Raw genomic sequence first — 26,481 nt, forward strand, 5'->3', positions numbered from 1 at the left:
CCCCTATATTATGAACTGTAGGATATTGAAAACTGAAAGACCACTGCAAATGGACTTCAGTAAAGTTATTTTTGTTAGAATTATTGTTAAATGTACCTCATTTGCTGAATGTTATCTGGTTTCTCATAGTATAATGATCTAAAGATTTTTTGCAAGATATTGGTTAGAAGTTATTGCTATAATTTAAATACCCGAAAGGAGGTTTTTGCCTGCTTACCAATGACATTAACATCAATTTCTCCTGAAACAGATGACACAGGGTTTTCTAATTTCAAGGTATAAATGCCCTTGTCTGGACGTTCACTTGGAGTAATAACAAGTTCTGCAAAGGCTGCAGTAGTCGCTATTTTCACACGATCACCCTTTTCTAAGATTTTGTCACCAACAGACCACGTTGCAGTTGGCACAGGATAGCCCGTGATAGGAACACGGATCTTGAGTGGCTCTGGGACAATAACTTCCAGTCCATCTTTAAATGCACTTAAGTCCATTGTCGGTCCAACTGAAAAAGGGGAAAAATTGATTCCATAAAATACTTTCAGACTTTTGATTTTTATATTGTTGTTAATGATACTGCAGTTGGCAGGCTGCTACTTAACTCCACTTCCACCAGCAGCAGCCAGTTGGGAGCCACCTGGGCCAGACTGCAGCAGCTCACTCCTGACCTCTCTCTAATAGTGTGCTCTTTAGAAACCCTTAAGATAGCTAGATAGCTAAATGATAGCAGGTGGGAAGTTTAACTTCCATTGGTAGTAAATCTTTACATGTATTTTTAAATGTTTTGGGCCCCATTCTGTAGGTGATTAGTGAAAAGACCATCCTCCTTCTTCAACATAGCTGCTTATGCTGTTGTTCAATGGGTCTCCCAACAGTAGAGCTAGCCCACCTGCAGAGATGGTTGTAGTAAAGAATTTCTCTGAGTCAGAGGCCCTTGCTGTTGGCATTCAGTGCTGGTAAAATAGGTCTGATGAAGGCCATGCACAGTAGCATCCTGATTTTAGCACCAATAGCTAGTACTGTCATGATACCCTGAACAGACGCAGCTTTATGTCTTACCTGATTAACTAAAGTAAAAAGAAAACTGCTTACCGTATGTGTCATCTGCAGTCAGTGGCCCAATAGCCTCAGCTGGATCTGATACACCAGCTGCATTTTCTGCAGAGACTCTGTAGTAGTAACTGGCTCCTGGTTTCAATCCAGTTACCTAAAAAGGGACAAATAACCATTTGCAAATTAAAAATCATGTTAAATATTGTGAATACTGTGACATTGCACTCCATATGTTTTATGGAAATATGCTAATAAGTGTGAATATAATGTAACTGGAATATGCTTCATGTAAAAGGTCTCTTGTAAGGTATCATTACAAAAGTTATAATCTACTGTATGTATGTATGTATCATTCTCGTATTTAAAACTAGAAATATGAAGTATTATCCTGAAGTCCTATTGTAATTATGCAAAGTGTGGGCCATTAATGGCGGTTTAGAATCTTGATGACTCCCACTGAATAGGACAATTGGTTATAAATGGCTCCATATACTTGCAAGCCTTACTGCATTCCTGTGAGTCAGGCCAGGAAGAATGGAGGCTTGAGGTCTCACAGGACATGTGACCATGTCACCTAGTCCTGGAATCCATCTTAAACCTGGTGTTTTTCCATTTAGAAGGAGGAGTGGGGACCCAGAGAGACAAAAGATTCCCACCTTGTGCCAAAGCTATAAAAGGGGGTGGAACAGAACAAAGCTGCCTGTCATGAGAAATCTCCTAGTTACCACCTGAGCTGGAACTAACAAGGACTGTATCAGGGGAAAGGATTGGGACCAGACTAAAGAAGAAGTCTAGTCTGTGAAAGAAGCTTATTGGAACATCTTTGAGTGTGAAATTTACTTGTATTCAATTTTTTAATGTATTAGGCTTAGACTTGTGTGTTTTGTTTTATTCTGCTTGGTAACTTACTTTGTTCTGTCTGTTATTACTTGAAACCACTTAAATCCTACTTTTTATACTTAACAAAATCACTTTTGTTTATTAATTAACCCAGAGTAAGTGATTAATACCTGTGGGAGCAAACAGCTGTGCATTTCTCTCTATCAGTGTTGCAGAGGGCAGACAGTTTATGAGTTTACCCTATATAAGCTTTATACAGAGTAAAACAGATTTATTTGGGGTTTGGATCCCATTGGGAGCTGGGTGTCTGGGTGCTGGAGATAGGAGTACTTGATGAGCTGTTTTCATTTAAGTCTGCAGCTTTGTGAAAGTGGGGGAGAGGAATGGTGGTTCAGACCCTGGGTTTGTGTTGCAGCAGGCTAGCATGTCTGGCTCAACAAGATAGGGTTCTGGAGTCCCACGCTGGCAAAGAAAACAGGCTCAGAGGTAGTTTCAGCACATCAAGTGGCAGTCCCAAGGGGGTCTCTGTGACTGGACCCGTCACAAACACATACTGAATATTTCATTTAAGAATGAACCACTTTACCTTATAAGTAAGATTAGGGACAAGTCTTGGATTACAACGGATCCAGTTGTCTGTTCCCTCTTCACGTCTTTCAATAATATAACCCATTATTGGACTTCCTCCATCTTTCAGAGGAGGCTCCCATGTAAGCTGCACAGATGACTTAGTTTGGTCTGAATGACTAAGGTTAATGGGAGGACTTGGTTTTTCTGAAAAGAATTTGAAGAAATTAGACATCAACTGGAAAAGGAGAGCAGAATTACTTGGAAGAAGATCTGTCATTGTTATTCTTAAGAGTGGCTAATTTACCAAATGATCGCAAAATATTTCTTGTGAATTCAAAGAAGAAAAGTAGGAAGAGCTAACTTGGCTTACACTACTTTTTCCCCACACATCTCACCCTCTCTACTCCACTCCTGGCCTTTTCTGTACATATGCTGTACAAATGATCACAATTTTCTTATATTATAAAACAATCAACACTGCTAAAACTTTCATACTCACCAATTGGGTCCATAATTTTAACAGCTCGAGTAGCAGCACTTGGTTTGCCAACTCCAATCTGGTTTTGTGCTCTGACTCTGAAGTAGTATTCTTTGTTTTCCACAACATCAGTCATAGTAGCAGCTAATTCATGTGCTGCAGTGGTCATGGCTGGCTCCCACCTGATTGAACCTTTGTCACGCAATTCAACAATGTAGCCAGTAATTGGAGAGCCTCCATCATATTCTGGTGGCTCCCAGGTAAGTGAAGCACCAAATCTGTTCACATCAATAACTTCTACATTCAGAGGAGGACCAGGAACATCTGCAATTTATTTTTTGTGGGAGGGAGGGGAAAGAACAATAATGCATGTTGGGAGAAAAAATGCAAAAACATATCTCAAAATAATGTTTTTAGTTATTTTCAAAATTGTGGCTTACCAAATTTGCTCTTTGCTTCAACAGGTGTGTCCGTTTCCACTGGTTCCCCAGTGCCCACTCTGTTTTTAGCACTCACTCGGAAGAGGTACTCAACTCCTCCTCTCTGAAGTCCAGTAACAGTATATTCACAACTGTCAGCACGGTCAGTGGCCAAAATCCAGGTCTTACGTTTGATATCACGTCTTTCAACAACATAGCCAATGATTTTACTCCCACCATCACTTTCTGGTTCCTCCCAGGCAAGGCTAACTTCACCATCATATGTTTCAGTGACTTCTAAGTTTCTAACTGGACCTGGAACATCTGAAATGTATGTGAAAAGCATTTTTAGTATAGCTCATCTTTGATTTTACTTTGACCTACAAGCAAAGAGTAAGCTGCTATTGGTTACGAATTGCACCGAGGTAGCTTATTCCTGCTTGAAATGAGGGTAAAACCCCACCATTGCAAATGATGGCATTTTCTTTCTACATGTCCCATAGAGCTAAACTGCTATATTATGGCAACAGCTGTAAACAGAGCAAAACCCAGTGCAGACAAGACCTTAATAAATGAAGAGCTTACCAATAACATCTACATTGATGTGCGCTTCAGCTTTGCCATGTTTGTTTTGGAGTATAATCTTGTATCTTCCTTTATCGGATTTCTTTGCTTCTAAAATTTTGAAGGTGGTGCTGTCGGCCGTTGTATCAACTGTGTGTGTTGGCAGGCTTTCATCTTCTTTTAACCACTCGGCTTCTGCTTTTGGGTAGGCATCATATGGAACAACCATGGTCAAAGGCTTCCCAACATCAACCACAAGGTTTTGGTCAGCAGTCTTGATTCTTGGGGCAGCTAAAGAAGACCAGTGAGGCAAATGAGTGTTTAATGTTTTCAAAACTATTAAATATACTTCTTGCATATTCAGTACAGATTCTAACTCAGAAAAAGTAATGGGAGTTGTATATGAATCTGAAACTATTAATGTATTCATGGGGTTACCCCAAATGGTGAATTCACGCTGGCCAGTGTCCATTGAGCACCTGATCCTGCACTAAAGTCAATGGGAGATTTACCACTGATTTCACTGGGCCTGGGACCAAGACCTGGCTGAGTATAAGGGAGAAACTGTCCTGCATATATCTGGCTCACCCAAAACACAAAGAGGTCATTGCAGAGGCCTCCCCAATAATAACCACAGAGGAATATTACAGGAAAGGCCTAAAGGCCACAAGGCAAAATCCATGTATTTTTGCATGGTACCCTGAAATGCACAAAGTAATAATAATAGCTAGTTCTAATATAGACGTTTTCTTTAGTAGATCTCAAAACACTTTACAAAGGAGGTCAGTATTATTATCCCCATTTTACAGCTGGGGAAATTGAAGTATAGCTGTGAAATGACTTGCTCAAAGTCACCCAGCAGGCCAGTAACAGAGCCTAAAATAGAACCAGGGCTCCTAAGTCGCAGTACATTTCTCTATCCATTTGGCCATACTGGTGTGTGTGTATAAAAGTAGGGAGAAGAGGGCTGCTGTTGGGCATTAACTCAATGCACTTTCATGGTCTGAAGCTGCAAACTGGCACATGAGCAACTTTACTCAAGTGAGTAACCCCACTGAAATGACTTTAAAAAAAAAAGAGAACTGCAGTGGCACACTATGTATGTTCTAGATGGTCTTTACAGCATAATTCTTTCTTTTTTTTCTTTCTTTTGGAAAAAATGTATACATTTTTCATATACAAACAGAAACTTCAGTTTGGCAATTTTCTTTTTTGTCTGAATTATAATCCCAGTGGTGATGGAAAAGTAGTTTAATGAGATTCCAGATTGTCTCCACTTTACTACACATTCTAATCCAACCTTCTGAAAAGGTATATGAAATGTTACATAACTAGTGACAATATCTTTATTAACTAATCTCAGATTTTATAAGATAAATACAATGAAGTAGATGACTTACCAGCCAATTCAAGTTTAGCTCTAGCTTCTTTATCTTTGGCAATAAATCTGTATTCACCTTGGTCACGAGGCCTTATCTCACACACCTGCAGCCTATGGACTTTTCCTTCACTCATCATCTGATGTTTGTCACCCTGGACTATAATCATGTTATTTCTTAACCACTTGACTTCCACTCCGTCTTTATTCAACTCAGCCATGAAGATGACATCAGAGCCTGGAGCTTCATAAATATCTTGTGGAGGTCGGATGATCTCAATAGGGATTTCTGAAATAAATACCCATTAATTTGAAAAGTGTTTAATCTTTCTTCTAATTACTAAGAACTGGCAGAAACTCCTTTTTAATTTTACATTTACCTTCAACAAAAAGTCTTGCCCTTGATTTCCTGTCATCTACGCCACAGGAATATTCACATTCATCCTCTAGTCTACAGTCTTTTATAATTAATCTGTGCAAATTTCCATCCTTCTCAAACAGATACCTTGATGGGGATAAGGGACGATGAGAGAAATAAGTGAATTAAAAGACAGAACAAACACCAAAACACGACAAATGCATTTTGATGTTTAGCAAGAGAAGTGTGATAAAATGTGCATACTTTTTGCCTTCTCTGATTTCTCGTCCATTTTTGTACCATTTTACACTTGCTTTCTCTTTGGAAAGCTGGCAGGTAAAGACAGCGTCATCAAATTCAGTGACAGTCTGGTCCCGTAGGTGCTCAATGAAGTCTGCAGGTGCCTCTGTGATAAGGAGCTCTGCAACAGATTTGTCTTGTCCAGCAGTGACGGTGTATTCGCCTTCATCTATAAACCCACAGTCTTTAATGATCAGCGAGTGTTTGTATTTGTCAACTTTGTACAAAATGCGTCTGTCAAATGTAATTTCCTCGCCATTCTTTGTCCACTGAAGGGTTACATTGAGGCGATTGACTTTGCACCAGAATGTGACCGATTTCTTCTCCATTGTCTCAATATCTTCAAGAGGGACAACAATTCTGAGATCCTCCTCTGTTGAAATGAAAAATAAAATATGGCTCATTTACATCCTTATTTAAATCAGCATTTGACATAATTAAATGTCTGTAACTTTTAAAATGTAAGTTACTTACCCAGTACTGTTAAGGCAGCAGAGCTCTTGACGTGTTCCCCTCTGGCGTTTGATAGTGAGACAGTATAGGTGGCTTGATCTGCAAAGTGTGCATCTCTGATTCTGAGAGTGTAAACTAAGTCCTTGTGGACCATGATGGATTTTGCACTATCGAATATTGGCTCCTCATTTTTGTACCATTTAGCTTTGGCACCTTCTGTATTGACCTCACAGTTAAAGACAAGTTCTTCTCCCTCTTTAACTACTTGATCTTTAAGTGGAGTTATAATCCTGAGTTTTTCTGAAATCAAGAAAAAATATTGCATCTTTCATACTATAAAAGAATAAAATAAAATGTGCACACACAACTTACCAAAATAAACAAAAGCTTACCAATGACTTTTAAGTGTGCTGTTGCTTTGATTCCACCAACCATGATGGAATACTTTCCTTCATCTCCTAAAATAGAGTCCTTAATGAGGAGTAATCGCTTCTTGCCATCTGAAATGATGTCATACTTATCACCAGCCTCAAGTACTTTATTACCCCTCAGCCACTGTACTTCAAAGTCATCTTTGGATATTGAGCAGACAAATTCAGCTTTTTCTCCTTCTAGTACTTCAACATTTTGTGGTCTGGTAATAAATTCTGCTGCAAGTTCTGTAAAAATAAATGTTGAACATATATTATTTTTTCTGTATAAACAGAGCAAAAGAAAATTGCATACCCTTGTCTACCTGATTTTTCTATGAAAAAATATACCAAACCAATTTTCTTACCATGCACTTTGAGTTTGCCGGTTGTGCGAGTACTTGGAAGCCTACAGCTGTATTCACCAGCATCGTCAAGGCGAGCATTATGAATGACAAGAATTCTCTTTCGGCCATCAGCAATTTGTTCATATCTACCACCTTCAGGTAATTCCTTATCTCCTTTAAACCAAGTTACTTCAGCACCAGGCTTAGAGACTTCACAAATGAATTTCACAGTGTCAGTTTCATTTACTTCGATATTGGGAAGATTTTTGGTGAAAACAGCTTCCTCCTCTATAATAAGAAATTTAGAAGCATTTGATTAAAACAAAACGATCAAGCTATTGTTCTTCTTTCACATGAAGTATATTAAAGAGTAGATTTAGTTTTACCTATAACTGTTAGGATGCCCGAGGTTCTAGCTGTTTTTGCTTCACATGCATATTCTGCTTCATCTTCAAATAGACATTTGTTGACCACAAGAATATGCTGGGCACCTTTGGAAATTATGTCATACTTTTTGCCCTTTCTGATTTCAATGCCATCCTTAAACCACCGTACCTGTTTTTAAAGCACATTGATATTGTAATACTGTTATTAATGTTAATGCATTGCATCATCAATTTCAGCATTGTATTACTTTGCAATAACATAAGATTGAGATTTAAAAAAAAAAACCAACAACTTCACACTGAAGTATTATTCAGATAATAAGAACATGACATTACAGACCTTGACATTTGGGCGGGAAATTTCACATTCAAACCGAGCAATCTCTTTTTCTTTCACTTCAAGGTCAGTAAGGGGCTTTGTAAAGTCAACACGAAGAGCTATAAGAAAAAAAATTATATATATAAATAAAGTTGAGAATAATCATAGTTATGCAAGAATAAATCATTACAGATGATAGCATTATTAATAATCATATTACTAACAACAAAGAGGTTAAATTATGTAACTTACGTTCCACATTCAAGAAGCAAGAGGTCTTGAAATCCTTAGCATCACAGGTATATGTTCTAGCATCATCTAATGTGCAGCCATGAATAATGAGTTTTCTGACCCTGCCCTCAGCAATGATATCATGCTTCTTTGTTTTGTGAATTTCATGTCCATTCTTGAACCATTTCACCTCTGCATTTTCTCTGGATACTTCACACTCCAGTACTGCAGTGGCTTCCTCCTCTACTGTCTGGTCCTCAAGTGGTTTAGTAAATTCAACTGGGGGTTCTAAAGAAGGATAGAAATTAGAGATGGAGAATACCATAATTTTAGCCATCCAGCAATCAATACAATACATTCCTGAGTGCTATGTCTAATCTAGTTTTAAATTACTCTCAAGTGATGGGGCTTCTATAATTTCTACTGGGACAATAATCCACCAGGCTAAAAGATTATACTGTTGGAAATTTTTTCACTATATTCAGCTTTTTTCATTTTTTCAGTTTTAGCATATTACAATTGTAAAAACATAGATGAGGATAAACAATTTCCTTGTCTCCTTGGTGCTTACAGTTTTAGGTACTTGTAAATCATTATCACAAGCCCCTGTACCTTAATTTGTTTAGCCAAACTGTATACATGTATTGCAGTTTTTACCATTTCTTATAAGTAATTCCCTGAAACCATTGCAATTGTTTTTGTGTCTCTTCTCTGAATTTGCTCCAGTTTATCAACTGCTTTCCCGTACTGAGATAACTAGAAGTGTATGCAATGTTTTAGGTATGATCTAACCAGTTTAATATAAAGAGTATCCACAGATTTCCTAATCCATGATGGATTAATAATCACCAGACAGATATAATGATGCTAACCAGTTTACCTTTTACAAAGAGATTTGCTTGTGTTCTGAAATCCTTTGCAGTCAGTGAGACTTCTCCAGCATCTGTTAACTTGACATCTCTGAGAATAAGCGAGTGTACTCTTCCTTCAGCACGTGTGACAACCTAATTAAACAAAAAAGCATTTTGTAAGTATCCACATTAACTATATGAGGACCCTTCAATTCAATGTCATTTAATCTTTATTATTTTTATTGTGTACATTTTTTGGACAATTTCCTCTTACATATGCATGGTGGATGTAGGACACTTTCAAGATTTTTGATATATATATTCCTCTTATCTACACAGGCACTGGTATTAGAGTACTCCCACGCACTCCGCTGAGAGGAAGCATGTGTCAAAATCTAAAGTAATTACATGGTATATATAATAATAACTTAAAAATATATGTTCATATTCACATAGTGTGTGTGTTTAAAATAGATTAATGACCTCATTGTGAATGACCCCTTTGTAAGAATGCATTAATTGCTATCTTAGCTCATTGATTTTGTAAAATGGTGCTTAATTGAGACCAAGTTTATTTTGAATTGGTGCTTATAAACACCAAAGTATATATGGGCGGTGACAACAGCTTTATGGTGAAAAGTGGGTATTCCTTGTGACTATGTCTGAAGTAAAAGCGATAGGAGAAATGTGCAAGAACTGAAACTCTCCTTATACACGCATTTTACTCACTGCGATAACATTATACCAGTATATTTTTGTAGCTAAGGACCCCTAGTGAAGGGAGCCTCCATGATGGTCCAATGCTGCATCTACTCTTGAATCATCTGTTGAAGCTGCACTTCTCTTAGCTCTACATGTACTCTAGGAGTGGACCCACCAGCATTACAACCACATAGAAGGCTCCCACTACCGAGAGAATGAGGTTCATAAAGTATCTCCTAAAGAATTATTTTTAATTATTTGTAGGAAAGTATAAAGTCAAGCAATAGAAGTAGTTCTGGTAAGGTGAAGGCAAATGGGAAGTCTAAATTGAGAAGGAAAACAGAGGAGATGGACTTGTTTCTGAGAATACTCATTATGCCCAAAAGAAATATTTATATCTTTGAAACATTTTGATGAAAGAAGTCCAGATGAAGTAATAAATTTGCTTGGCCAAGATAGTTTAAGGTAAAGAACAGTCAAACCTCAAATCCCATTTTCTTGTAGAGTCAGTTTGACTCTCGGAAACAATGGTGACAGTGTTTAAAGAGGTTATTTTAGAGGAAGTGATGCATCAAATAAACATGGAGTGCCTGAACGTGTATTCCTGTGCAACCAAATCTTTTGCTGAAGCGACTATGAGCTGTAAGTGTGTAGGGGAAATCAGATTTAAGGTATAAAATCTCATTAAGTAGTTGAAATGAGTCAGAAAGTGGCTCAAATGGACAAGAATAAGATGATATCCTTAATGTTTAACTGAAGTTTCAATATCTCTTACTATATTTTGCAAGTCCATAGTAATGATTAATCCACTTCATTGACTCAAATCCTTGCACATTTTTATTTCAAAATATGAAAGTGAATTTTACCTTGGTTTATTAAACCTCTAATTGGCAGAGTTTCAATTCTGTTTACAGATCTTTAAGTATAGCAATATGGATGACAGTTGTGAGTTTGGCTAAACTGAGTAAAACTCAGAAAGATCTCACTGAAAACAAGAGTCCTCTTATTAATATATGAAAAATCTACAGTAGAAATTAAACTAAACTTCAATTTGCATTAAAGAAACATCTACCAGCATTATTACAAATTCTGAAATTTCATTAACTTGTGTAATTCCTTAGACATTTACTTGTGTTTCCCTACGAGTATTTAACTAGAGATCTGAAGACATTACACCAAAAATGAGTACCTAATAAAGAATGCATCCGAATAACTGCATCTTAAAAATTGTAACATATATTTTATATTTTTATAATATACTCCCTACTGTTGGCAAACTTAAAATATTCAATTAACTACATTCCAGGCAGCTCAAATCTCAGAGCTAAGAGCCAGCACTTGAAGAAGGGTTAAAAATAGCTAGTGAGAAATGCTTGGCAAGCAAACCTGCCTAGAAAGTTATCTGGAAAGCCTGATCAAATGCCTGAAATGGAATTTCAGTCTTCTTAATCCCCATATATGCAGAACTGGACCGCAGCTCTACTTTCAGTGGAAAGAATCAGGAACTGCATTTATTCATAAAACTCACTCAAACTGAAACACACCTTAGCAGGAACCACTTCATACCCCTTGTGGCTGCAATTGCCAACAATTCAGGCACAAAAAGCTTTTTATTCTTGTGGCCAGTGTTTTGAGACCTTTTAACTTTTCTTTGTGTGATAAATACACATGCTATTTCAGCTCCACTTTATTTACAGAAAAATATAAATATATGTTTAAGTGAGAACACTGTACATCTGAAAATAGAAGCAGCACATTCCTCTGTCTTAGTGCTTCTGCTGCTGGAAGGAGGGAGGTAAGACATAAAGGAGAGTGTGGAGGAAAGGAAGAAAGGGGGAAATTAGGAGTGGAAGAAAGCAGGTGGCAGGAAGTCTCTTTACCTTGTCACTGGGTTCCAGTTTCTGTCCATGCAAGAACCACTCCACCACGATACCCTCATAGGAGAGCTCACAGTCAAAGGTGGCTGATTCACCAGCTGTCACTGTTACATCCTTGAGCGGTCTGAGCAGGCCAATTACTCGTGCTTGGCGAAGGGGAGAAATCATCTTCACATTAGTCACTTCACTCAAGAGAGGGCTGCTGTCCTACCCACTAATCTCTATGGTGGCATCTCCCAAGAGAGAGAGACATGGTAATGCAAAGCTATTTAAATTCCCTAACTAGAAGGGGGCCACTTGGGGTTCTTAGGGGGAGGGTTGGGCACTGGAGATTCCTTATTTGCAGAGCCTGTTTCTTTAAAATGAACAAGGTCAGCAGGAAAGTTGCATCTGTCTCCCTGCCAAGCCCTGCATGCCTCTTGCTAGATAAGGCATGTGCCTTCCAAAATAGTGAGAGCTAGGATTGGAGGGAGAGACAAGTGGTCTCCAACCATGTGATCTGTCCCTGTCCATCAAGTGCTTAGTTCTTTCCCCAAATGTTAGTGTGGTGGCATCCCCACAATTGAAACCAGAAATGTCAGCACAATAAAGCTTTCGGTTGTAATACTTCAGTTGCATAACAACTGATGATGCAAGACCACCCAGAAGCCTTAAAATCAATGTCCTTTAAATCTTGCTCTAATAAAAAGAAACTATACAAATTATATTTAAAAAAATTCTTAAACTAACAGGTATCAAGGTCATCAGTGACCGATACTTTAGAATCACTGTCCCTTCAAGGAGTGACCAGGGGCTTGGTGCAGTTTAGTGATCTAGCCACCCATCCCAAACAACCAGCTGTGTGATGTAATGATTCAGTTAGTTTCATTTTAATTCATTTCTTCTAGTTTTAAAGACCCAGCATTCACTGTATCCATTCATATAGTAATAAGACACTTACGTTTCACTCGAAGATGAGCACTGGATTTGGCATTTGCTGCTTGGAAGTCCACTCCACCAGCTTGGTCCAAACGTACATTGTACAATACGAGGAAGTGCTTTTTGCCTTCCTCCTTAATTTCACACTCCTTCAAGAAGGAAAACAACAAAATATAGAAGTTGCGTTCATAGAATTTCCGCAGACACACAAAGTATATACTGTATGTAAAACAACACTCCTATGCAGAATATTTTTTAGAGATACATGTAGCCTTGCTAACACCTTTCTCTCTCTTTTATTTCTAAAATATCCATAATGTCTAGTGACATATATATACTAAATCTGAACTGCTACTAAATTGCCTAGTACAGCCCACAATTCAAATGATGGGCTTGCTCATAATCCACTTAAGGGCTAATTCCATTAGTTCTGCTGAAGATATAAACTTATTCATGAACAACACACTGACAAAGTGGGATGTTGGGAAGAACTTAGATATATTGAAGACACTGTAAGCACTAGCAGTAGCACGTTTCTGGCAGTGCTAATGAAGATATCAATGGTCTCTCATTACAAAAGATAGCCCTCATTTTAGATCCACATATCACTCTCTCTCTCACAGACACACAAAGTTACAACTATCTCACTTTTCCTAGTGTTTATTTATTTCCATCAGGACTGCTGAATTCAGTGTTGCCATCTCCTAGCTTTTTATAGTTAGTCTCTCAATATTTGGAGGTTTTTTTTTTAAATCACCAAGAGTCATGCAAATATGTAAGCCTTTCAGCCTCAGTTTTGTTTTTAAAAAGTAAGTTTCTAGCCTTCCTGGTTGTGGAGAAAAATGAAAAAATCTGAATCAAGTGCACCTAAAATCTCAAAAGTTAGAAGGTAAATTAAAATAATCTGAAATGTATTTTTTTATCTCATAGTTGTTATGAATCTCTATCCACACAGAAGTCTGGGCTTGATCAGCATTATGCTTACAGGTGATTGGTTCAGGGTTTCTCCTTTTAGTTTCCAACTGGCGTGGACATCTTCCTCAGAGATTTCAGTATCAAAGCGGGCAGTCTCTGTCTCAATTACCTCCACACTGTACAGGTGGCGCAAAATCTTAATATCCCGCTCTGAGGAGTGAGAAAAACAAAGGAACATTTGATGCCATCAGCCTTCAATAGAAACTCACGAGAAGAGCTTTACAACAGAGAGGCACTGACAAAACCACCTTACCTTCAATGTTGAGTTTGGCAGAGGTTTGGTCAGTGCCACAATCACAGGTGTATGTTCCAATGTCTTTCTTCAAAGCTTTCTTGAGGATCAGGATTCTCTTTTTGCCATCAGCCTTGATAACAACATTTTTTGATGGAGTTATTTCTTTGCCATCTTTCATCCATTTCACAGGAGCATCTGCTTTGCTAATTTCACATTGTAAAATCACTTCATCTCTCTCTACAGCAGTATAATCTTGAAGCTTTGCAGTAAAGTAAGGATCTCCCTCTGCAAGTACAAGTTGAGATAAGCATATAACAATTTTAATTGTTTTAAAAGCACAATTAGTCCTTTTTATAAAGTTTGTACCATCTTAGGTCATGCAGGATACATAAGGCATGGCTAAAGTTTTTATTCCTGTTAAGTGTCTGAACAGAGGAATAACAACAATAAAAATTATAACATTGTTATTTTCTGAGTGTCCCAACATTTTGATATATATTTATGTTGGATATGGTGGTTTGATTACAAAAACCAGCAAAAACCTATTAGGATAGCTATTCAAAAATAGCACAGAAAGAAGTACATTGAGAGTAATAAATGCTAACTTTTCTGGAAAATATTGTGCCGGCTCTCTAAAGAATACAAAATGCTTAACAGCTCCAAAGCACTGTACACATATTAATCAACGAATCCTCGCAACAGTTCTGAGAAGGTTTGAAATAATTAGTATTATCTTTGTAAACATAGAAATGGAGACACAAAGAGATTCAGGTGACTTGTCAAGAGCACACAGTGAGTTTGTGGCACACCAGGGATTTGTAAACAAGACTTTTTGATTCCCAATAGTGTGTTCTTTTTTTAGGAATACATATAATATCCAACATGTGAATTCATATTGAATAAAAGTAGGATACACTTACCAATAACCGTGAGTTTAGCTTCAGAAGATTTGCTCATAGCTTCAACTCTGATCTGAGACGTGTCATCAATAGAGAGATCTTTAAATGTGAGTGTATGGAATTTGCCATCGTCTTTCATTGAAACCACCTTACTGGTATGCAGTCGCTGGTCATTCTTGAACCAGGCAACAGGGATATTGTCATGAGATAGTTCTACAGTAAACTCTGCAGTCTCACGCTCCTTTGCTGTTACATCTTTGAGAGGAGTAATGAATTCCAGACGAATGCCTAAACAAACAATGTGTCTCATTAATTATGATATTTATGTAAAAAACAATTGAAAGACAACTATCAAGTGTATTATCCATAGAAGCATAAAGTCAAACAAACCTTCAATGATCAGCTTGGCACTTGTTCTTTTATCTTCAGCTTCAAACATATATTTAGCTTCATCCTCAAATGCAACTGTCTTAATTACCAGGGCATGTCTTGTGCCCTCTGAGATAATTTCAAACTTCTCATCACCCGTAATCTCTTGTGTTCCTTTCAACCAACGGAAAGTCTTGGGTTCCCTAGACACCTCACATTCAAACTTGGCCGCATCCTTCTCAAAGACCTTGATATCACTGAGTGGAGTGATAAAGATGAGAGGTAGTTCTGAAATCAGAGAAGATCATTACAAGTTCAGAGATGCATTTATGCTGGCTTTTTTATTGGTAGATTTAATAAGCAAGTTTTGTATGCACTGAGAATGTGACCACTATACCTTTCACTTTCAGATTAGCTGCACTTTTAGCATTTGCAGCCTGGAAGGAAACTTCTCCAGTCATATCCAGTTTGCAATTATAAAGGATAAGAACATGCTTCTTCCCATCTTCGATTATTTCACAGTTCTGGTTTGAAGGAGGAAATAAATATAATTTTTCTAAGCCATCATCCATCACATATTACTATGGGGAATTTTTATTTTTAAAATGTACATTGTGATTTAAAAAATAATGAAAGAGCCTTACAGGTGAAGGTGTTAAAGTTTCTCCCTTTAACTTCCATATGGGGTGGATATCGGGCTCAGAGATTTCAACCTCAAAACGAGCTGTTTCACCAACAAATACCTCCACTCCATACAGGGGGCGCTCCACTTTTATTATACGAGCTGGAAGCACAAAAACACAGGTCAACTTTACTGTATTAAGCTATATGTTACAAGGTTTTCAGCTGGGGTCCAGTTGGGAAGGCATCAGCACTTACGCTCAATGTTAACATTAGCTTTTGTCTTGTCAGTTCCACAGTCACACTCGTAGTTGCCCTTATCACCATCTTCAATCTTCTTGATTTTTAGGATACGGCGCGTGCCCTCAGTCTTTATGGAGATTCTCTTAGAAGCTGTAAGCTCTTGGCCATCTTTGTACCATTTCACTGGTACATCTTTGCTAAGTTCGCACTCCAGAACGACATCGTCTTTCTCTACAGCAGAATAGTCTTGTAATTTCACGGTGAAGTATGGATCGGCCTCTACAAATGGCATGTTGTTTGTGAAACAGTTAGTAAACTCACAATCAATATATAATTGAAGGCATTTTGAAACATAAAAAGTTATTAAAACAAATGTTTTGTCACTATTCCTGTAAGAAATTGTTTATATTAAATGGTGGTAATACTTTACCTAAGACTTGGAGCTTTGCACGAGTGTGCAAGCCCTTGACTTCAGCCTTTATCTCAGAGATATCATCAAGTGTCACTTCTCTCATTTCTAATTTGTGAGTCTTGCCTTCTGCATGAATCAGAACCGTTCTGCTTGTGTGGAGTTTTTTGTCATTTTTGAACCAGGTCACTACCATATCTTCATGAGAAAGCTCGAACTCAAAGTGAGCCGTTTCCCCTTCTTTCACTGTTTGGTCTTTTAGAGGTGTGATGAACTTCAACCTGATACCTATAATTAAACATTGCCAGTCAGTACCTTAACATTAGGCTAGTGAAGTTCTAGAAGATGTGCTCTTTAATAATCTTCACATAGCCTCTGCTCATAATGAGATACTTGCCTTCCACAAACAATCTTGCTGTACTCTTCTTCCCTTCCACTTCAGCAGTGTATTCTCCTTCATCATCAAACTGTGAATCATTGATTACAAGGATATGTTTCTTTCCATCTGCAATGATATCAAATTTGTCTCCAACTTTGATTATATCAGTGCCCTTAGACCATATAACATTGGCTTCCCGGGTGAGAACACATTCAAATCGAGCCTGACGCTTCTCAGGAACAGTGACATCTTTCAGAGGCACAGCAAAGTCAAGTTCGATTTCTAGAAACAAAACAGAATTAATTTTTTTCAAGCACTCAGTGTGAACTTGGACTAAGTGATACTATACTTTATTTGCTAGTACAGTGTACCTTTCACTGTCAGGATAGCTGTAGTGAGCGCATTGAGTGCTTGGTAGAGGATTTCACCAGCCTGTTCCAACTTGACTTTGTGTAAGGTGAGGAAGCGTTTTCCTCCTTCAGCTTTGATTTCACAAGTCTGGAGAAATTACATGTTTTTAGTAAGGAAGCTGGTATTCTAAATACACAATATTAGCCTGTGTTCATAAAAAAGAAACACTCCAAATCTTGTTTTACACACAGGGAATAGTTGCCTGTTAGAGAACAGTATTGCTATCAAATAAAAATGATTTTACTTGAAAGGAAATCTTAAAAAGTAAAATAAAATACATTTCTTTAATGCTCAACTCCTATGTTTAACTTAGGCACCCCTCTAGCAATTTACATGGGCCTGGATATTTTTGTTGTGATGTGAAGCCTTGCAAATTATTTTATGTTATTTGTTGTGAAATGTAGTTCCTTGAGGAGGACCACATCTTCAATCATCATAAAACTTAACCTCTCTAATTTCTGTGCTGGAGCACTGGATGACTGCAGAGACACAACAGACTAGCAAAAAATTTACAATGTGACTAACATAAAAGTTTGTGGAACTTGCTCATAGTATTCTCATTTTAAATGAACTGCTTTTTTAAATGAGAGGATGCTTACAGGTGAGGGCCTCAGGATTTCTCCTTTCAGTTTCCATTCTCCAGGAATATCTTCCTCAGAAATTTCTGTGTCGAAGTTTGCTGTTTCTTTCTCATAAACAGTAACATCCTCCAGTGGTTTAAGCAGCTCAACCTCACGCTCTGAGATGCACAAGCAAACGTGTGTAACATAGTCAATGAAAGTTTTGATACAACTTTACAGCTGTTCAAGTTTTGAATATTCTTGTTTTGAAAGGGTTGAAAATACTGGCATATACAATAATTACATATAATATTCAGAAAAACTTCCTTACCACCGAGGGTCAGTTTAGCTGCATATCTGCGACCTTCAACTTCCACTGCATATTCTCCAATATCTTCAGGTGTCGCCTTCTTAATTTTGAGGTAAATGAGATTTCCTTCTTTCAAGATTTCTGTCTTTTCAGTTGGTTCAGCTGGAATTTCCTCATCTCCCCTGTACCATTTAAAATTTGGTGTATCCTTGACAAGATTGCAAACAAAAGTAGCTGTACCCTTTGGTTTCACATGCTGGTCTCTTATAGGTTTCACCAACCAGTCTCTTATCATTTCTGCATGAGAAAAAGTTAATTAAAAATTAGGGTTCATAGGCTATTAATACATATAAGTGGGTTCATAAACGAGAGAAATAAGGGCTTCTGGAATTTAGGTTATTCCAATAATAGAAGTTGTCATATGCAACCAGAGTAGAACATTTCCCAAAAACTTGTTTGCAATTTATGGAGGGCAGATGGCTAGGAGTGTCTATATCAGGATTGCCAAAAAAACCAAAGACCCTCCAATAAATCATAGCAACTTATTGGGGAACTGAGAGCAATCCATATATATGCCAAAATTATCTACTAATATTCAGCAGATAAAACCATCAAATAGGAGTCCACTTCCAACAATATTGATGAAATCTGGTTAATTCTAGCATAGAATTTCAAGCACTACTCCCCACTGATCCTGACTGGGAGTTCCACATGAGGATCAATATGACCCTATGCCTATAAAATGGTAATTCTGATTCATCTCTCTTTGAGTAGCAGATTTTCCTATAACTTCAGTGGGAGTTAGGCCCTAAAATACCAAGAGTGAATATTTCAAAATGTGTTAAACAAAGGTGAAGAATAATGAACCCATTACCTAAGGAATAAAATACGGTGACCACCCTTTTGTGCTCCTTTTCAGGTACCAATCAAGTCAAACTTTCCTAATTTTAAAGCACCCCAAACATGAACACAAATTCAAAGGAGAGAAATTAGAGTTTGACTCTGATTGCTTACCTATTACTTGAACAACAGAGTCACATTTGAGGTCAGTATCTTCCACTGTCACAGTATAAGTGCCAGCATCAGTGTCATCTGCATCCATGATGGTGAGGGCACGTTGCAAACCAATAATATTCAGAGTGTACTTTCCAGGTTTATCTTTTATGATCTTTCCATCCTTCCTCCACACCACATCTCTCTCTTTGTTCAGCTCACAGCTCAGATAAAATGGCTGCCCTTTGACCACTGTGACTTGTTCCTCAAGAGTTTTCACAAAACGTACTGGTATTTCTGGGGGAAGAGGGAAACATATTTTGATGCATTTTATTTTTTATACAGCATAGAGACGCACTGCATATAGGATGAAAATATGAAATGATCAATGGAAATGACGACAATTACTGAAAACTCACAACATACAAACATATTTAAATCTGTAAATTATAGCTATCCTTTAAGTTGTTGAAGAATCTGAAGCATATTCAGGGTGCAAGGAAATACCTTCAACAATGAGTTTAGCTGTGGAGGTCTTTTCTTTGTTTCCCAGACGTAGCACACAAGTGTACTCGCCGGAATCTGAAAGCTGGACATCAATAATATGCAGCTTCCTGTCTTTGCCATCTGCAATAAACCGGTGCTTTGGGCTCTCTCGGATGTTATTTCCGTCTTTCATCCAGCTGGTAATTGCAGTAGAGGGAGAGATAAGAACCTCAAATATTGCAGAAGAGCCAATAGATTCAGCTTCTTTCAGCACTATGTCCTTCATTTCTTTGACAAACTTGAGTGGCACAGCTTTAAGTTGGTAGGTGAATGGTGGCTCTTCAGGAGGTTTTTCACCTCCACTGCCTGGCCTTAGTTTCCTCCTCTCCAGTTCTGCAGGGGATGGTGTCTTCTTGGCTAAAAGTCAGATGTAGAGATGAATAAACTTGTCCCAATTTAGAGTTTTGCTTGTATGCATGCTGTGGAAGCTGAGCTGAATGAGGTTCATGAGCGAGATGCTTAGTTGCCAGTTTGACAAAATTGACAGTGATGCAATTAGAGCACAAAAACTGCACAATCAAGCCTAGATTAAGCAGTCCACAATTCTACCTGGACCATGTTAAAAGCTGGGGTGCCGTGCAGTTCTTCATGCTCAAAGTTTCAACTGGGTTAAAGTTAACAGTATGGGTGTTATGTCTAAAACACCCATACTGAGATTTGATATGCCCTCTTTTACAGTTTTCCTCTTTGATTACCAGTGTAGTCATAGTAAAGCTTAATTTGCTTTGAACAGAATGAGGCAGAACATAATCAGAATCATAAGTCTATTTACTTAATCTGAATGGCAACATTTTAGAGAGATTTTATTTAAAGTTTCAAGTATCAGAGGGGTAGCCGTGTTAGTCTGGATCTGTAAAAGCAACAAAGAATCCTGTGGCACCTTATAGACTAACAGACGTTTTGCAGCATGAGCTTTCGTGGGTGAATACCCACTTCTTCGGATGCAAGATGTCTTGCATCCGAAGAAGTGGGTATTCACCCACGAAAGCTCATGCTGCAAAACGTCTGTTAGTCTATAAGGTGCCACAGGATTCTTTGTTGCTTTTATTTAAAGTTTAATATTAATCTCTATTCTAAATTTGTCCATTGTTTGAGTCAAATATGACAATATAAGCAAGGTTAAGTTTCATATCCTGTGTTAGTGGCTGAATCACATGGATTTTTAAAGATGATTTCATTAAAAATGTAACTTCAGAAATAGGAACAAATATTGTCTTGGAAAAAAAAAAAAGAGAGACACAGTTTAGATGAAACTTTATCAAATCCTTGTCATTCTAAGTCATATTTGGGAAGTCTGCTGTCCAATCATTTACACCACAGAAAGCTGAAAGCATTCATTATCATTAGGATTTTATACATGCAGACTTTTGTATTTTATGATCATTTTTCTTACCTTTAATAGGAGTTTTAACCTTGCCAGGTTCCTCTTTTGATGCTTTGGGCTCTACAGTAAAACAGCAATAGTATTAGCAATGTATTAAGTCTGGTTAAGTAGATGTATGCATTAACATTAAGATAAAAATCTTTTAAAAAGTGACATTTTCTCTTTCTTCTGTCTCCATACATACATATATTCATACAGCGAGGAGAAGGGTGTAAACATATACATTTTTATACAACATATACTGTCAATAGTTAGACTGATATTGAATATTTTGAAGAATAGCATCTAAAACTGCATATCCTGTGGTAGATATTAAAAGTGGAGCTTAGGAACCCTCCTTTTAACAATATTTTGTTCTGTCAAAAAACTCGGTCATTTTTTAAGACTCGCTGTGAAGTGGCTATTCACTAACCCTAAGCTCTCAGTTACGGGCTTTTAAATCAAATGTAAACAAAAAAGCTGCAAATGATAAATAAAATGGTAATAGTCAGTTATGGGCAAAACAATGAAACTTTGTAAAATAAATGATTTCTCAAAGGACAGTAGTGGAAGAAACTGCCACTTAGCATGCTAGAACCTGTCTTTCCTGCTCTAGTGAGGCATTACAAAGAAGTACAAATCTAAATACCCTTAACAAGAGACATTCATAAACTATTGCATGACTACCCAACCACCAATTGAAACAAAGGCCATTTCAAAAAATTGCAGTCCACACAAATGTCACTGCCTCCAAAGAACACCAATACCTTGACTATTGAGTACCAATAATAAAAAGCCATGTATGACCCACCCACCAGTAAATTGAGGTAGCTCAGATCTCTTTTTCAACCTGTTTTAACAGCTTTTAAAAGCTAAAATTGTAAAATTGTAAAATATTGTAAAAACCAAGCCAAGAAATATATTCATTTATTCATGAAATACGTGTTCAAAGGCAGAGGGCTATGCTCAAGAGTTAGGGATGATTTATCATAATTCATATGTGTTTCTGCTTCACTCTGCCATTCATGAACTATTGTTTGCAGTGTTGTTGTATACATGCTGGTCCCAGGATATGAGAGAGACAAGGCTGCTGAGGTAATATCTTTTATTAGACAGAAGTTGGTCTCCCCCACCTTGTCTCATTCATAAATTATGACAGGTCATCCCTCACTTTTGAAAATATTTTCCACATCACACTTCCTATTATCCCGCATTCTGTATATGTGTATACAATGATTGTTTTAAACGTTTGAGCGATCTGAAATGCAGGACACAGAATGCAAGAAATGATAAAAAAAGAGGTGTAAGTGTGAAAAAATTGTGTGAACTGCTCTGCAATTTTACAGTAACAATATATAGATGATTTAAACTAACATTTAAAAATAATGTACAAATAATACAATGAACACAAAAGATACAGATGTATGTTCAGATGATACACACTAGAAGACAAACTAGTGACAGATGTTTGAATGCCTGTTCTGAGAACTGATGCATTAGATAGAGATACAAAAGGTACTGAAGGATACAAACAGACTGACAAATAAACACAAGCAGATAATGATGAGAAATGGTGTTTTCTTCCAAAGCTTATACAATGAGCTCTCTGTGGAGGAGTCTGGAAGCAGCCTTCTCACCTAGCTTTCCACCAGACATTCCACAGCTTCTTTCAGCTCCTCAGATTAATCCAATTGCCAGTCATCTTCTGAAACTCTACCATGCTTGGTGAGATCCAGTCCCCAGTCTTCTCTCTCTTCTTTAATGGAGTGATAACTTTATCTAGGCTTTTGGAGACTGGGACATCTTCTTTGTTGGGCATTCTATTACAAGACAGCTTTTGGTCCAAAGGCTTTGTTTTCTTCTCTGTTTTCTTGGTGACAGGAGTACTTTTTTTACTGCCACGTTATGCTGCTATTTTATCTGACATGTCTTCTGCAGCAGAGAATTCTCTTCCAGAAAGCTTGAGTTCCTCTATATTTAAAGGAGATTTGTGTCTTTCAGTTTAAGATTTGCTCACTATTTTTAAGAGCTGGGGTCAGGGCCGCCCAGAGGATTCAGGGGGCCTGGGGCAAAGCAATTTTGGGGGCCCCTTCCATAAAAAAAAGTTGCAATACTATATTTTTTACATTTCCAAATACATGATACTAACCAGTGAAATACCTTCAAAAATTATTTTTTAATAATTTGAAAATACACAAAATACATTATTTAAAAAACATTAAATGCTTTAATGGTATGTATACATTTGCAATTACATAATGGGCTGTCGCTGGGTGATGGTGATGGTTGGTGCCAATGGGCTGTCACTGCCTGGGGGTGGTGCTGCTGTTGCCCAGGGCTGGGTGAGGAGCTGGGCTCTGGGTTGGGGGGTGCCCAGTTCACAGGGGCTGGGCTCAGAGCTGGGGATCAGGGCTGTGGGGGGGTGGGGTCAGGGGGGTGTCCGGCTCAGAGGGGCTGGGCTTGGAGCTGGGGGCCAGGGCTGGGGAGAGGTCGGGGGGTGTCTGGCTCAGAGGGCTGGGCTCGGAGCTGGGGGTCAGGGCTGGGAGAGGTCGGGGGTGTCCATCTCAGAGGGGCTTACCATGCTGCTTACTCCCGCCTCCCCCCTCTCCCGGAGCCTCAGCGCGCTGCGTCCAGAAGCAGCCCTTGACAGAGCTAAAGCGGCGTGGCTCCACGGGACTTGAGCTCCCGCCACTCAGCCGCAGCTCACAGCCCCGCCCCCTTACCACACAGATCCGAGTGGGAGGAGCTTAGGCCCCAGTGGAGCCATGCTGCTTTGGCTCTGTCCAGGGCTGCTCCTGGATGCGGCACGCTGAGGCGCTGGGGGATGGGGGAAGGCGGAGGCGGAGGCAGCCTCCGACATTCTTGTGGGGGCCCCTGCGGGATCCAGGGCAAATTGCCCCACTTGCGCCCCCCCCCACGAGCGGCCCTGGCTGGGGTTTCTCTTTTGGGAGATACCTTTTTAATATTATTTTTTGCCCTCATCCTTTGACATCTAATAGGACTTTCCTTTACTGATTCAGTTCCATCACTTTTTTCAAATTGGTCTATTTTGTCAAGGGGTATGTCTACACTACTCGCCGGATTGGCGGGTAGTGATTGATCTATCGGGGATCGAGTTATCGCATGTAGTGTAGATGCGATAAATCTATCCCCGATCGCTTTCCTGTTGACTGCTGAACTCCAGCTCGGCGAGAGGCAGAAGCAAAGTCAATGGGGGAGCGGCGGCCGTCAATCCCGCGCCGCGAGGATGCAAAGTAAGTGATTCTAAGTCGATCTAAGATACTAAGATACGTTGATTTCAGCTACACTATTCTCGTAGCTGAAGTTGCATATCTTAGATGGATCCCCCCACTCCCCCAGTGTAGACCAAGCCAAGGTCTCCTAAGGAAATCTCAATGTCTCTGCAATCTCCCAGAATCACTGTTTCAAATTCTTCTTTCCCTACAGACAGCTTTTCCGGGGTTTTAGACTGTGTATCTTTGTCCTTATCTAAGAAGGTCCTAGAAGGAGTTTTAACTTTCTTAACTGGCATAAACCCTTTTCCTGCTTGCCATGTAAAGCTACCTGTTCAATCATTGATGCTTCTGAATCTCTCTCCTCATGTGGGTTTCAGTGGACTCTCTTTGGTCTGCAAACATTTTTCCTTCTGTTTTATTTTCTGCATCCTGTGGCTTGAGAACTGAATCTGTAAAGATTCTGTCAGCCTTTTTGCTGGGAATCACCTCATCTTCAATGAATTTCCCACTGCCCCCATCATTTCTCAGTACTACCCCAGTATCCTCAGAGGATTCCAGGGAACCTTATTCTGCCATTTTACAGTCAAGATTTTTGTCAATCTCTTCTTTTTGAAAGATATCTATTTTCTTTACTTGTTTGGTGGGAACCATGATTTCTTCAGCTGTAGAAACATCAGCGTTCTTGAAAATACATTTCCCCACTTTCTGAGTTTTCTTGTTTATGTAATGATCCTTCATGAACTTACCCAAAGGGACTTTTTTAAACCTCTTCAGAGTGACATCTTTCTTCTCTCCCTCACTTGTTATTAGAGGTATTTTAGGTACTACTTCTTCAGTGGCTTCTGTAGTATCCGTCACATAAACTTTTATGGCAATTTCTTCAGGTTGCAAACTTATTTTATCTTTTTTCTCTCTTTTTGGAACATCTCTCTTCTTCTGAATCAAGATATCAGATATTCTGGGGGCATCTTCAAGGAGGGAAATTAATGCATTTCCCTTTTCTTTTTCATATGTAGGAATCTTTCCCCTTTCTTTGGATGGAATGCTAGACTCTTCAGGGAATCTCTCATTTTCATCCTTCCTATGAACCTGTAATTTAATTTAATTCCTCTTTTCTTCTCTGGCACTTCTTTCAATGTGTTCAGATGCTATATAAATGGGCTTTGGTTCATCATGGAGTGTTCTTATTTTAGCCTTTTCAAAGGCAACCTGACCTATTGCAGGCTCTCTCTCCTCATCTTTAACCGTAGGATTCTTCATTGAAACTACAGTTATTACTGTATTACTTTTGATTCAGTTTCTTGGGCAACCATTACAAATTGTTTAAGAACCTCTGTCTCTTGTTTATCTTCCTCTGGTTTTAATATTCTATCAACTCTTTCATTTGAGATGTTCAGCTCAAATGCTTCTTCTGCTCAAATATCCCTGCAGCTGCCTTTTACGTGAATGTGTTTCTCATCAGTAGCAGACACTTTCAACACAGGGGATTTAATCTTACCTTTTTCCACAGGTGGCATTTTACCTTTACAACACAGGAGCCTAGTTATCTCAGGAGTTGGTGATGGGCTATGGAGCCTTTCACCTTTAGGTTGCCAGTTCAAATCCAGATCACACTAGCAGTAGCTGAAAATTGTTATTCTGTGATGATGCCTGGCAACCTACATGGAGTTTTTGAATAGCTAGCCACATCACCAAACCAATATCAAAATGGATACTAATTGCATGCTTCACAAGTTGTCAAGGACCAAATAAAGAGAATTAACTGCACTCTCATTTTAGAATGGGTCCCCTCTGGTTCATGGTTGGGTCATATAGTGATGGGGAAGATTGTGCTGTTGTTGCGTGTGCTACAGCAGTTCCATGGATGAAGCTCCTAAACTGTAAGCATGTCAGAGAGGGACGGACTATTCAGATGTGGTTGTACACAATGGGTCCCTGACCCTGGCTAAAGTCGCAATATGAATACTAAACAACAATAGTCGTGCTAGAGAGCTTCAGTGCTGTTGGCACCTTTGCCAGCACTCAGGAAATAGAAAATAACCCCCCAAAACAGCAAACAAGACAACACAGTCATCCTTGCCCAATACGTACAACATAAATGTATTTTTTACTGTACACATAAAATAACAGGCATTGAACACATACAGATGAATGCCTGAACATACAGAACAAATATCAAGAAATGTATTAATTGTCTAATACATTTCATTAGACAAATTAAGTATGTCTCATCATCCACACTGAAGAGCATAGACTAAACCCCAGTTGTATAGCTTTGGGGCAGGAACTATCTTTCTTATTATGTGTGTGTGTCAGTGCCTAGTACAATGGGAGCCTGATCCCCCACACGGGTGAGGGGGAGAGGCTTTAAGTATATTGGAAATAATAAATGACCAGATCCCACAGTCCTTAGGTGTCATGTTGTCTTCAGCGTGTATAGTCATGTGATAAATGGCTGCAAATTAGCAAACACTCTACAAA

At 38.5% G+C, this 26,481-nt stretch overlaps 1 protein-coding gene across 1 annotated transcript in view; it reads right to left on the reverse strand.

The window, feature by feature from the left end:
• Window positions 1-26,481, reverse strand: part of TTN (titin) — a 309,757-nt gene that overhangs the window by 88,880 nt on the left and 194,396 nt on the right. Inside the window, exons 53-85 of the mRNA XM_045032840.1 lie at window positions 20,792-20,845; window positions 19,363-19,761; window positions 18,877-19,152; window positions 17,884-18,159; window positions 17,592-17,731; window positions 16,953-17,079; window positions 16,600-16,863; window positions 16,224-16,490; window positions 15,809-16,072; window positions 15,574-15,713; window positions 15,327-15,453; window positions 14,951-15,217; window positions 14,582-14,848; window positions 13,680-13,946; window positions 13,437-13,576; window positions 12,474-12,600; window positions 11,537-11,679; window positions 8,984-9,107; window positions 8,125-8,391; window positions 7,894-7,991; window positions 7,554-7,722; window positions 7,189-7,455; window positions 6,803-7,069; window positions 6,432-6,710; window positions 5,922-6,330; window positions 5,680-5,804; window positions 5,322-5,588; window positions 3,943-4,212; window positions 3,379-3,681; window positions 2,960-3,262; window positions 2,477-2,664; window positions 1,090-1,204; window positions 218-502 (exon numbers count right to left, since the gene is read on the reverse strand). Of these exons, the coding sequence (XP_044888775.1) occupies window positions 218-502; window positions 1,090-1,204; window positions 2,477-2,664; window positions 2,960-3,262; window positions 3,379-3,681; window positions 3,943-4,212; window positions 5,322-5,588; window positions 5,680-5,804; window positions 5,922-6,330; window positions 6,432-6,710; window positions 6,803-7,069; window positions 7,189-7,455; window positions 7,554-7,722; window positions 7,894-7,991; window positions 8,125-8,391; window positions 8,984-9,107; window positions 11,537-11,679; window positions 12,474-12,600; window positions 13,437-13,576; window positions 13,680-13,946; window positions 14,582-14,848; window positions 14,951-15,217; window positions 15,327-15,453; window positions 15,574-15,713; window positions 15,809-16,072; window positions 16,224-16,490; window positions 16,600-16,863; window positions 16,953-17,079; window positions 17,592-17,731; window positions 17,884-18,159; window positions 18,877-19,152; window positions 19,363-19,761; window positions 20,792-20,845 (7,281 nt within the window). The remainder of the gene's footprint in view (window positions 1-217; window positions 503-1,089; window positions 1,205-2,476; window positions 2,665-2,959; window positions 3,263-3,378; window positions 3,682-3,942; window positions 4,213-5,321; window positions 5,589-5,679; window positions 5,805-5,921; window positions 6,331-6,431; window positions 6,711-6,802; window positions 7,070-7,188; window positions 7,456-7,553; window positions 7,723-7,893; window positions 7,992-8,124; window positions 8,392-8,983; window positions 9,108-11,536; window positions 11,680-12,473; window positions 12,601-13,436; window positions 13,577-13,679; window positions 13,947-14,581; window positions 14,849-14,950; window positions 15,218-15,326; window positions 15,454-15,573; window positions 15,714-15,808; window positions 16,073-16,223; window positions 16,491-16,599; window positions 16,864-16,952; window positions 17,080-17,591; window positions 17,732-17,883; window positions 18,160-18,876; window positions 19,153-19,362; window positions 19,762-20,791; window positions 20,846-26,481) is intronic.

The sequence above is a fragment of the Mauremys mutica genome, chromosome 10 (assembly GCF_020497125.1).
Source record: "Mauremys mutica isolate MM-2020 ecotype Southern chromosome 10, ASM2049712v1, whole genome shotgun sequence".
NCBI classification, from domain to species: domain Eukaryota; kingdom Metazoa; phylum Chordata; order Testudines; family Geoemydidae; genus Mauremys; species Mauremys mutica.